The following is a 12,597-nucleotide window of genomic DNA, read 5'->3' as shown; positions in this document are numbered from 1 at the left end:
GTTCCGGGAGCTAGGAGTTTGTTATTAGAAATTTCCTCCTATTTCAGAATCTTGAAATTTCTTAAATATTAATAGTTTATTAAATATTGGCAAAAAACGAAATGCCATTTTTTTTTCATATTTTATTGTTTATAAGTTTTGCAATTTTTTATGTGCTAATACACGCTTTTGGCACATTTTTCTAGACGTCATTCCGGATCCAATGAGCTATCGCACATAATTTTAAGAGCAGTATCTCTATTTTGTACCATTTTCAACTTGTCGACTAGACAACTATGTACGCATTTTACATTCGCTCGAACGGTGAAGGAAAACATCGTGAGGAAACCGGCTAGTCTTAGACCCAAAAATTCGACGGCGTGTGTCAGACACAGGAGACTGATCACCTACTTGCCTATTAGATTGACAAATTATCATGAAACAGATACAAAAGTCTGAGGTCCAGACCTAAAAGTGTAGCGCCACTGATTAATAAAAAATAAACACTGAAAATAAATAATGTTAAAACTATGTGGTCCTAAAATTCTTGTTTCACATGTTATTTGTTACTTTCCAGTACTTAACACCACATAATTGTAACATTTAGGTCAGTAGGTAGTCATGAAACGTTTTATTATACTTGGGTACAGAAAAACGTTACGGCGCGTTACATGGGAACGTGACGTAATAATTGAATGCTCCTGATTTGGCTAGATACAATTAACAATGAAAAATAATATACAGTAAAATCTCTTTATTCGCGGGGTATACGTTCCATAAATATGCCGCGAATACAGAAACCGTGAATACAGAATGGTAATTTATATGGGTTTATAGGGGATACGTTCCTAGGTGCCAAAATAAAAAACACAAATATATAAGAAAATCAATTTTATTGATGTTATTGAACATTATGTAATCATTATCCTCAGGCTTAGAGTAAATGTCACATTTACAGTGCTAGTTGAAGCCTCTTCTTCAATGGGCTGTGAATTTAACATTTCCTCCAAGTCGGTTTCAGTCAAATCTTCATCTTGCGATTCAAGCAATTCCTGAATGTCACTTGATTCTGTCTGTTCGAACCCATCTCGTCCTATTCCATTTGCAATTTCGGCTATGTTTGCAGTCAAAGTTTGAACTTGCACGAATTCTTCGTAATTTTCCGCAGTCAGAGCAGGCCATAGTATTTTCCAGCATGACTTCAATGTGTGTGGTTTCAGTTCGTCCAATGATTCTTTTATGTTTACGATGCATTTTGCTATGTCAAATTTCTTCCGGCAACTTTCTTATCAGGATTACACTCCATATTATCTATATGATATTGCGTTAAACACCTATTGGAATTTTGTATGAAATTTTAGATCCGCGAATAAAGAAATTTTTAATCCGCGAATAGTGAAAACGCGAATAAAGGAAGCGCGAATAGGGAGCTTTTACTGTATTAAATCTAAAACTAAAAGCTTATCCTAACGGTTCATGAGTCACAATTCAAAAGAATAAGAAAATACACGAATTACAAATTTAACGATGAGTATGTAGAAGATTTATTTATTAACCAAAATCTTCTTTTATAGATACGGACAAAAGAAGCCGTGTTTTGTTTACCGTTTCGTGATGGACTGTTGTCTTGAGAAGAAGATTTACGACCGTCAAATCAACAAGCAAGGGATGGCGGACAGAGTGGTTGATGAATGTAATCCGGATGCTGTACTCTCTATGAAAGAGATAACTAACCTCTGTTTTGATAATGATGAGAAGGTATGTACTTGCTTATATTGTGGACTGCTAGTCGAACTACCTGGCACAATCTTCTGGATTAATATTTTTTACAGCTAATATGATACCTAATTGATTGTATTGTCACGTAAAAATATACTTAAGTAAGCAAACTTCTCTCTATAATAAAATTAAAGAACGTGGGTCTTTTCGCTAAGTATCGGAAGCAATTGACTTTTATACTATACATGTACAACTAATAAAATTTATGTGTGTGTGTGTAACATTTGTGAAGTCATATTTTCATAGTCATACATATACATACATATTTTAGGACTTATAAATAAATAAATAATAACAAGTCAGTTAAATGAAACATGTCAGTCACTAGGTGGCCCGAATCTAGAGTCTGAAATAGAAGAATCGTGGCAGTTTTACGAACAAATATAATTACTTTTTGCTACGCATCAATTAAAAAATGTGTGGCACTCGGGGACTGCATTTTTTTTATCAACTTATGCAATTATAATTGTTTTGTTTTTTATTTATGCAGTATTTTTTTCTTTGATATTAATTCAATCTAGAACTCTACCAAACTCAGACTAACACGCCTGTATAGTCTGTCTCACTTTAACGCGTACCGGCTTCACCGGCCGCGCTTACGCTACGTCACCGATCTCGTCAGAGAGATGTGAATACGCAGTATGAGTTCTGGCCCGCTCTAACGCGTATTGACGGCACCTATACGTCATACGGTTTTTATTTTCGTTACGGAATTTCTTGATTCTGTTGCCGCGCTCACGGTCCGCGATAATAAGATAGTGTCGGATAGGTCCATTTGACGTCAAAGACAACAGATGATCCACTCTAAAATAAACTATTTCAAAGGTTTTAAAAATTAAGACATTTAGGCATATTTAAGAAGAGAGAAGAGAATGTAACAAAAGGCAGTGTTTACCCTGCAGCGACCTCAAATCCCACGACGTTCAATTAACGTCCAATTTCTCTATACTTGAAGATAAAATAAAATGCAATTAAGTATTGCAATTAGAAATGTAATGTGATGTTTCAGGAAACGGAGCCGAAAGATCTCCAAGAGTTCAAGGACAAATATCTAGACGTGTTGATGCAAGGCATCCTGACGCTACACAGCAAACTGCTGACGAAGGAACCATTCCAACATGAATCTCTACTTGTCGATAGAAAAGAGAAGAAGCTGTCCAGTGCCGAGAAGAGATTGGCGCAAAGAGGGTAAGTTATTTTTTTTGACGGTGAGGTGACGAAAAGTTCTAAATGTTTTCCAAGGAAAGCTTTAATTGGTTTTTTTTTATATTCTAAGAATCTTTGACTTACGCTTATTGCTTGTCAACTGTCTTAAATCGTTTAAAACTTGAACTGTAAACTAACATAAAATTGGGGGGGGGGGGGGGGGGGGTAACATAAACAACCCCACTAGGTTGCTAACAAAAATCTAACTTATTAAAAGGTTCTTCAATCTAAGTGACACTTATGTTACATATAAAGAATATACGTAATTGTGTAGTCGACCTAATGGACAAACGGAAACGAGAATATTATAGAACAATTTATGAGTGTTGAAAAAACTATAGGGCTCATTTTGGCTTTAATTGTGCGATGATTGCTGAAATTGGTTTGCGCTTTTAATTCTTAACCAAAGCCAAATATAAAACTGGCCCAAATCTAAACTTTCTGGGAAGGGTCCTTACTTAGCTGTATGAACTGTATGTGATATGGACCAAAAATCGGTCTAGTCGTTTTGGAGGAGTTTTACTTAAAATCCTCAAAACAAATATTATGTATACATTAAACATATATATATGGGCGGATGCCCTTCATCATTAGAATCAGCCATGTCTTAGTAATTTTAATGTTGGTCACCAAACTCAAAATCTATTTACTATTCATTAGGAAATCTCTTAAACAAGCACTTTCAATTAGTTTTGTAACAAAAAGACACCAGATTATTTAGAACAAAAGCGATTCGTCGCAGACGTGGTGCGCTCGCCGTTGACGTTCGAAAAACTCCCAACGATTTCAACATGGCCGCGCTGACCATCGATACGACGCTCCGCCAGACTTGACAACTGTCAAATCTCGTTCCAATATTTGCAGTATTTCTTAACATGGCGCTAGGAATGCGCCGTCACGGCCGGACTGACTTTCGACCGTCCTCGGGCGCATCAGATTGCAGTCCTGTAACAGTGACACAATCAATCGGACAGGTGTCAGTAAATCTACCCGCTCGCCCAACCTGACAAGCTATGACTACTAGACGTAATGCTACTGTCATACAACTATGACTATCAGAATAAAAAAAACGTGTGTCCTTTCGACCACTCATGGACCGGACGGCACCTTTTTCTAATCACTTAACAAACATTACACTCTTTATCTAACAAACATACTCACAGTATCAATTTGGACCGGACGAGTGTGTCCTTTCGACCAGCCACTCGTGCATGGACCGGACGACACTGTCCCTTCGACCAATTAACACCTAAGATTGGACCGGACGGGTGTGTCCTTTCGACCAGCCACTCGTGCATGGACCGGACGACACTGTCCCTTCGACCAATGAACACTTAAGATTGGACCGGATGAATGTGTCCCTTCAACCAGCCGCTATCAGCTGCGTGGCCCGGACGACATTATCCTTTCGACCAATGAACACTTACGGTTGGACCGGATGAATGTGTCCCTTCGACCAGCCGCTATCAGCTGCGTGGCCCGGACGACATTATCCTTTCGACCAACGAACACTTAAGGTTGGACCGGATGAATGTGTCCCTACGACCAGCCGCTATCAGCTGCATGGCCCGGACGACATTATCCTTTCGACCACCTTCACACACACACACACACCACGTTATTCAATGACTCATCTCACTAATCATGCCAACATAGTTAAGTAAACTTCAGCGCTTACAGATTACACATACCTATAAGTTACGGACTGTCTTGCTCTGCGTGAATTCGGACCTCATGCTCAAAGATTTCGCGATCTGAAATGTTACTTAGGGTATCAGACTCCGCTGTAAGCGTGTCTGATCCTGCGGACAGTGTATCGGAGCCTGCAGTCAATATATATCACAAACATTCGGTCTGTCGAGGTGACTATTATCGAGTTCAACATCGTTCGGCGCCGTCATGGCCTCTTCTTCAGTCATCAAACTAGTAGATATTTCAACTAACCCGTCATGACCCCGAGGTACTGGACGCAAGTTCTCGTGCGCGTATTTGAAAGTACCATGTGAACCAGTTGCTTTTCAACTCGTAACGGTCATTATCTAATACTGCGATTATTACATAAGGACCCCTAAACTTCCTATCTAACTTGGTTTGGTTGCGTTTACAACTTTTGATGAATACGAAATCGCCTTTAGAAAATGGCTTGATAGTAGCTCGACCCTGGTTAAATCGTAAAGTATCGGATGCGGCTGCCCTTTGTATGTTAAGAGACGCATCTTGCCTAGCTGACTCTACGTCAATTCGCTGTTCTTGTTCTGAATCTGGACTTGAACACCAAATTCTCGACATACCTAGAGATTGAGAACGGATACCGAACATGAGTTCAGTTGGCGTAAATTTGGTGACTGTAGACCTAGTACTATTAAGCGCTAATTGCACATTACCTAACTCTTCACGCCACGCTTTATTGGGATCGTTTTCGATAATCGTTAGCAAACTTTTCAAAGTGCGCATCACACGCTCGACTTGCCCGTTTGCCTTGCTGGAGCCAGTTGCGATAAAATGCAGCTTAATGTTATGTTCTGAACAAAAGTTCTTGAAATACTGGCTAACGTAACACCTGCCTTGATCAGCTATTATGCGCTTAGGTGCTCCAAAAAGGCAAACGGCACTTTTAACGGCTTGAACCGCACTAGCTGCGTCTAATGATGAGGTGTGCTCTAATAATACGTATTTAGTGAACGCATCAATAATTACTGAACAATATTCCTTACGGTCACTTTTTCCACTTAGTTTGCCGGTGAAGTCTATATGAATCGTGTGCCACGGTACCGGAGCTTTTGGAATAGAATGTAGCTGCACAGGCTGAGCACCTGAGGGACCTTTTGATGCCTTGCAGACAATGCAAGAATCAATAAATTTTCTAACGCACTTGGACATCTGAGGGAACCAGTACTGTTCGTACAGTTTGTCCAGTGTTTTGTCACCACCCAGATGTTGTAACTCGTTATGAACGTGATTAATCAAAGTCCATATTAGGGAGCGAGGGACGACTGGCAGCCATGATATAATCTTGTTTCTTACAACCTTCCTATAAAGAATGCCATTCCTAACGTCATATGTCTGACCAACCGTTTCAGGAAAATCGTTATTATTGTGCTTGTTGATCAAGTCTTGGACCTCTGCATCACGTTTCTGTTCTACAGAAAGCCAACCCTGATGTAATTCTACAAAATTTACTATCTGAATTGTAGGTTTTGAAGAGACTTGTGACTCGGAAATTAAGCTATTGGGGTCCGGCAGGGGATTTCTAGAAAGGTAATCCGCGTGTTCCATGCCACGACCTTCGCGATATATGATATCGAAATCGTAGGCTTGTAAAAATGCCCACCAGCGATGAACACGTGGGGTTAGGTCAGTTTTAGATTTCGATGCTTTTAATGAGTTACAGTCCGTGAAAACCTTGAAACGTCGGCCGTATAAATAATGCCGGAAGTGTTCTACCGCTCGTACGACTGCCAGCGTTTCCAGTTCGTATGAGTGGTAGCGGGACTCTACTTCAGAGGTTCGTCGGCTAAAGTATTCTACAACGTGGGGCAGGTCTTTCTTTTTCTGTATTAAGATCGCCCCATATCCCTCCAAGCTAGCGTCGCAACGGGTAAGTCCGGGTTAAAGATCATCAGAACTGGTTCGGAGGTAAGCATCTGTATAATGGTATTACGGATATGGGCGTCGTTGAACAGTTTTATGGGGTAGACCCCTATCAATCAATTTCTAACTCTCCTGTGTTCACGCGTTTACGGGGAACACTATCCACAAAACTGCTAGCATATTTGTCTAGTAGTCTAATAAGGGCATCTCTATCATCAGCTGCCAAATCCGTATCTATCCGAGTAAAGTATGGCTGTGTAACAATCGCCTCACAAACATTAACTTCAAATTATCATTATTAATTTTGACGCTCACACCGTTTTCTAAAATGTCCCTACCTATTATAACAGGGTCCGTAAAACATGAGTCTGGTACTACATGAATTGTCAAGAGTTTTATAAAATTTTCAAAATTAACCTCACTCGAAATCTGTGACGTAGATTTTATTTCATCACCACCAATGCCCACAAGATACACAAGATCATTGCGCACAGTACTTGGGAACTTAGTATAATAGCTCTCTTTTATCAACGAGCAAGACAATCCGCTATCAAACAAAAAGAAAGGAGACTGACTCACCAGATGACATCCTCAAGGTGCCCCTCGACAGCCACTGTTCGCAGATATTGACCTATTACCTTGCAGTAGATCCACCACCTTTTTCCTTTTCTTTACAAATTGTTGCTATGTGTCCAACTTGACCGCATATATAACAGGTTACGGTAGAAGTTTTCTCGGGGGCACGTGTTGCAGTTGACGGATCTTGCTGCTTAGTCATCCAAGAAGAATCTTCTCGAAGACGCTTGCCGGTGTCCGAGGATTCCACAAAAATGATATTTACCAGGAAATCTTGCGTCCACAATTCTAGGTCGCTTGAAATCAGGCTCTTGGATTTCAGTAACCCCCGATCTTCGCTTTAGGGAAATTAAGATTCTAAACAACTGAGGTTTAATAGTGACAGTATATGCGTTTAGCTCACGGCATATCAAATCATCCTTCTGACATAAGACCGATATGACGTATCCAGTTATAAAATCTTGACATTCGGGTTTTAGGTATAGTTTTGATCATATTCCATAAGCGCAGGCCACTCTGCTGCAGTTTCTTTTGTTCCAATTTGAAAACGCAATATTTCATCAAAGAAGTCTTGAAATAATTTTGGTTTACAAAATCTAGCCATTAAACTTTGTTTTACATTCTCCCATGTCAGCTCATACAAATTTAACTTGCTCAAGAAAGCTGCGCGCCCTTTCAGTACACTGCTAAGAGCTAGAGAAATCTACGCCCTCTAAATGTTTAGTCAGTACTTTAAGCTCTGTAATTAAGACCAACCTTCTATATCCGCGTCTGCGTCTACCGGATTAAACTCTACGAATTTCACTGAACTATACTGGGCGTTAGCAGTTGCCACCGGTGGTTGCGTTGTCGCTAACATCCGAGTAAGTAAAATTTCCATATTACTTAACAACTTCAAAGCGCTATTTTAGTCAGGTGGTTGTTTTTGCACGGTCAGTAGCGCATGGGATCCCACTTCTGATATGGGCGGATGCCCTTCATCATTAGAATCAGCCATGTCTTAGTAATTTTAATGTTGGTCACCAAACTCAAAATCTATTTACTATTCATTAGGAAATCTCTTAAACAAGCACTTTCAATTAGTTTTGTAACAAAAAGACACCAGATTATTTAGAACAAAAGCGATTCGTCGCAGACGTGGTGCGCTCGCCGTTGACGTTCGAAAAACTCCCAACGATTTCAACATGGCCGCGCTGACCATCGATACGACGCTCCGCCAGACTTGACAACTGTCAAATCTCGTTCCAATATTTGCAGTATTTCTTAACATGGCGCTAGGAATGCGCCGTCATATATTTAATACGTCCACGTTTTTCTGTAATTGTTTTGCACTTATGAAAACAAACAATAATTATTTTTTTCCATAAACGGCTTATATGAAAAGTGTTCCCAGTTGTTGATGTACTAAGACTGTAATTTCCGTGACTGCCAGTTTATATTTATTGTGTAGAATAGAAAAAAAAATACAATTTAAATATAAGAAAAGGAATAAAACAAAAATATTTCAAAAGTCTTTCGGCTGCTTATTCAAAACTTGCAGTAGGCTAATCACCAATAGTTCAGAAAAATATGAAAAATAATTGCCTTTTTTCTAGGTATGAGTTAGAGAAGAAAGCGGCCCTAGCCCCAAAACCAACAACATCGTACCGCACAGTGCGCACGGCGGACGGTAGTTTGGTCCAGCGACCTGTCGCGTCCGTACGGCCGATGCAACACGGAGCAAGGTGGATCCCAGCTGATGTATGGCGAAGACAGGGTATGACAGCGCAAGAGATGACATTGCCGTTAGGTAAGAGTTGGAGGATTCTATTTTTTTTGAAACCCTTTTTTTTTTTAATAAATTGTCTCTTCACTGAGACATCATTGGACACGTTCTAGCCTAACGTTAGACTTATAAGTAATTTAGTTAACATAAGAAAGTGTCAAATAACACTATACAGTCTCGATCAAGGGGAAGATACTCTTTTCTTGTGTTCTATTTTAACCTCTTACCACTGTTTAGCATTTAAAACCTATACAGGCACTATTTCACACTACCAGTATACATCGATTTAAGGAGTAAATTTAGTTTTTTTTTATAGAACAGAGGCAAACAGACTGGAGGCTCATATAATGTTAAGTGATACCGCCGCCCATGGGCACTCTCAATGCCGGCTCGCGAGTGCGTTGCCGGCCTTTCGTAATTCATAGCTTAACCTAAGTTATCCTTACATATAATTTTAGCGTTCACGTCACAACACATTCATACACATTACATTCACTCATTCATTCACATTCACCCACACACTCACTCACGCATTCACGTGTACGCGTCGGTAAACGCGTACTTTAAAAAAAGCAGTGAGAATAAATTGTTGTATGCTTAAAGAATAATTTCAAAATTAGATTTTTTTTTAAACGAGCCTACGGGCTGCCCAAAAAGTGCAGCTATGGACACCCATTTTTAGTGGGTGCGTTTGAAGGAGGAGTACACTCTAACTTTGAATAGTTGGAGGTGCTTTGTTATAGAATTAACTATTAAGTTTGTTATGGAAGATCTCTGACTGACTGTATTTTATACTTAAAGGGGTACCCAAATCTTACACATTGTTATAATGATTAAACATATTTGTTTTAAATCTATTTCAGACGTGGTTATCCCAACGAACTCATCCGAGAAGACCAACATTGTTTTAAAGGCTGGTCAGCGGGTGATGGTTTTAAAATCGCCTAAAGGGATTTATATGCAGCTTGAGTCTGGAAAGATTATTGCGATCAAAACAGCGCTAAAAGGACTGGGGCCAAAGGGCGAAACTAAGGAAACTCCGCTTGGGAAGAAAAGTAAGCTGTAGACATGATTTATACGTTGTATGTTACGTATACGTGTACGTGTATTCTAATTTGTTGTGAAAATGGCGCCCAAAACCCATTTTACTTGTCCCGTTGTGTTTGCAAAAATCTGATCCCATTTTTATCCCTTTTCTAGCAATTGCAGACTTTGTCTGTATTTAGAAGCGATACCGATATCATTGTTGAATTTTCGTATTACATACCGAGATCGCTTCGGTTTGCGCTAAAATAACAGTCTGTAGATATGTCATATTATCCAAGTTAATGAATTGGCATCGGTTTTACAGAGCTACCGAGCTGGTTGTATTCTTATATTTCCTTTATATATTTTTTTATCCACGATTACCTCTGTTTCTACCAACCGTAACCACCGAAAAACTACGGTAGGATCAATAATAATTTATATCTAATTGATTAATACAGGCTGAATGCATAGTATGTCGAGTTAATTTGAGGCTATACAAAAAAAATCATTTTAGATATACATATACTATAACGACATTAGAATGTATCGTGTATTTCAATGATAATGTTTGTGAACTGGAAAGTAGGATATCACCGACATTTAGAACTCTCAATTATATTATTTTTCGTGGAATCAATTACTCCAGTCTCCATGAGCTTTTAATAAGCAGATCTGCTTGAGAGGTTCACAATGGCCGATAATTTTATTAATTTTCTTTTCCAGTTATGAGCAGTCGACCATCACCTATAAATATTCCCGGATCACTTAAAAATAATTCCGCTATCACCATCACTTCTAAATCCGGTCCTCGCTTCCAAAGATTACAAACCAGACCCTCGTTAATGGGCCCAAAAATGTCTCGATCGCTGATGCCAGGACAAAAAATAGCAGAAATCAGAAACCGTTTGGGAGAAATGCGGTCTTACGGCCCACGACCAAAATTACCAACACCGCAAATGAGAATGCTAAGACCCGGGTTACCTGGCTCCCTTAGCATCACAAAGATTCCCAAAAAATCTGACGAAAGACCGAGAAGCTTTGAAGAGGAAACTCAAATTTTGGATAGCGATGACGATGAAGGCAGAAGTGAACCCAGTCCGGCATCGGATAAAGCTGATGACGTAAAAAGTGATAAAAAAGAAGAATCTAAAGTCCAAGATCTCGGGGAGGAGGATAAAGATAAGACCCCAATAGTATTGACCACGACTGAACAATTGCCCTCCGAAGACGCTCTAGAAACGAACAAAAATGAACCAGAAAAGACCGGAAATGATAATCCAATAAACTTAGTGGGTAGAAAAGAGAGTAAGATTAATCTACTGAAAAACTACAGACACAAATCTATAAGCAGACCGCAAACTGAATCTAGTCTCAGCCGGTTAGAGAGAACGGCTATCGCATTAAACAGTGACGGAGTCCCAGATTTCAGAAGAAACTTGGACGATATCACCCAATCCTACTCCCCAGAGGAGAAAAGCGGTAGAAAGAAGAAGTCACCGCAGAAAATCGAATCTCAAGCGATGTCTCACTCTGTGTCCAGTTTACTTGGAAACTCCAAACCCAGGCCGGAGTACAGCTCGAGTAAACCCCAATCCATGCCTTTGAATATGACGCATAGCGGATTGATGACTGGCGGTTCCACGACGAGCAATGAATCGAGTGACTTGCAACCTTCCAATTCAGTGTCGCCGAACGAAGCGTACCCAAGTGGTAGTGGACCTCCGGAAGGTTTTGGACAATATCCAGGTAAATAGGTCAAGTTATACTAACTTACTACTAAAAAAGTTCTCCACCGAAAAAGGGACTAATTTAACTTATTTAAGGGCAATAAAAATAAATAAATATAGTTTAAAAAACTATAAAACACGCTTGGGTTGCTCTATAGACGAAAAATATGGCAAAGAGCGCCCCACGCTTTTTCACAATAATACCAGTATTTTTTGTTCATTACCATTTTCAGCCTAAATTAGGAATTATTATCACTTATTAGTTTGATGTGCTTAAAAAGCGTGTTTTATAGTTTTTTTAAACTATATTTATTTTCCACTTTTTAGTCCTAGCAGCAATACGTGTTGTCTCAATTTAATCGTATTGCTTTGTGGACTTAAAAAAAATTTCATTGTGTTTTCGAGATAAACCTATGAAATTATTCTTTATAAGTGTACAAAGTTTGAATTAAATCTGTCCGTTTAAAGTGGGTCAAAATCGAGTCCGAAGGAGTCGGTTACATACATACATACATACATACAGGTGAAGCTAATATAAAGCGTGTAAAAATGCTACGTATTTTTTATGTTTTACTTACAAAAAGGTAAATCTAAATATTTACTTACTCAAGTGACCTAATACAAAAAAAAACGATAAATTTCAATATCACGAACAAAATATCGAATTATTTTTAATTACTTTATTTTATTCTTTAGCTGGTATGACATGTTATCTTTACTTGTGCGTTTTCTACTGTTTGTGATGAAAAGGGAAGTAATTGTCACTCGCCATAAAATTTTTAATGTTGAGCACCGCACTTAATAAAATGGATACATTCACTAACAAAGATTTGTAATATAGTAGTTAAATTGGGGGGAAAATGGGCAATTCGAAAAATTACATCAATTTTGTTTTGAGTCAAATAAATTTTTTTAAATTCAACTTTAGAAATACAATTTTATTAT

General features: G+C 38.9%; 1 protein-coding gene across 1 annotated transcript in view; it reads left to right on the top strand.

Annotated features, from left to right (window-relative positions):
• The window catches only part of LOC125055807, a 30,179-nt gene that overhangs the window by 15,366 nt on the left and 2,216 nt on the right, over positions 1 to 12,597 (top strand). Inside the window, exons 17-21 of the mRNA XM_047658424.1 lie at positions 1,554 to 1,737; positions 2,768 to 2,946; positions 8,727 to 8,920; positions 9,760 to 9,951; positions 10,649 to 11,671. Of these exons, the coding sequence (XP_047514380.1) occupies positions 1,554 to 1,737; positions 2,768 to 2,946; positions 8,727 to 8,920; positions 9,760 to 9,951; positions 10,649 to 11,671 (1,772 nt within the window). The remainder of the gene's footprint in view (positions 1 to 1,553; positions 1,738 to 2,767; positions 2,947 to 8,726; positions 8,921 to 9,759; positions 9,952 to 10,648; positions 11,672 to 12,597) is intronic.

Source organism: Pieris napi, chromosome 14 (genome assembly GCF_905475465.1).
Source record: "Pieris napi chromosome 14, ilPieNapi1.2, whole genome shotgun sequence".
In the NCBI taxonomy this organism is placed as follows: Eukaryota; Metazoa; Arthropoda; class Insecta; order Lepidoptera; family Pieridae; genus Pieris; species Pieris napi.
This window is presented reverse-complemented; position numbering and strand designations above follow the sequence as displayed.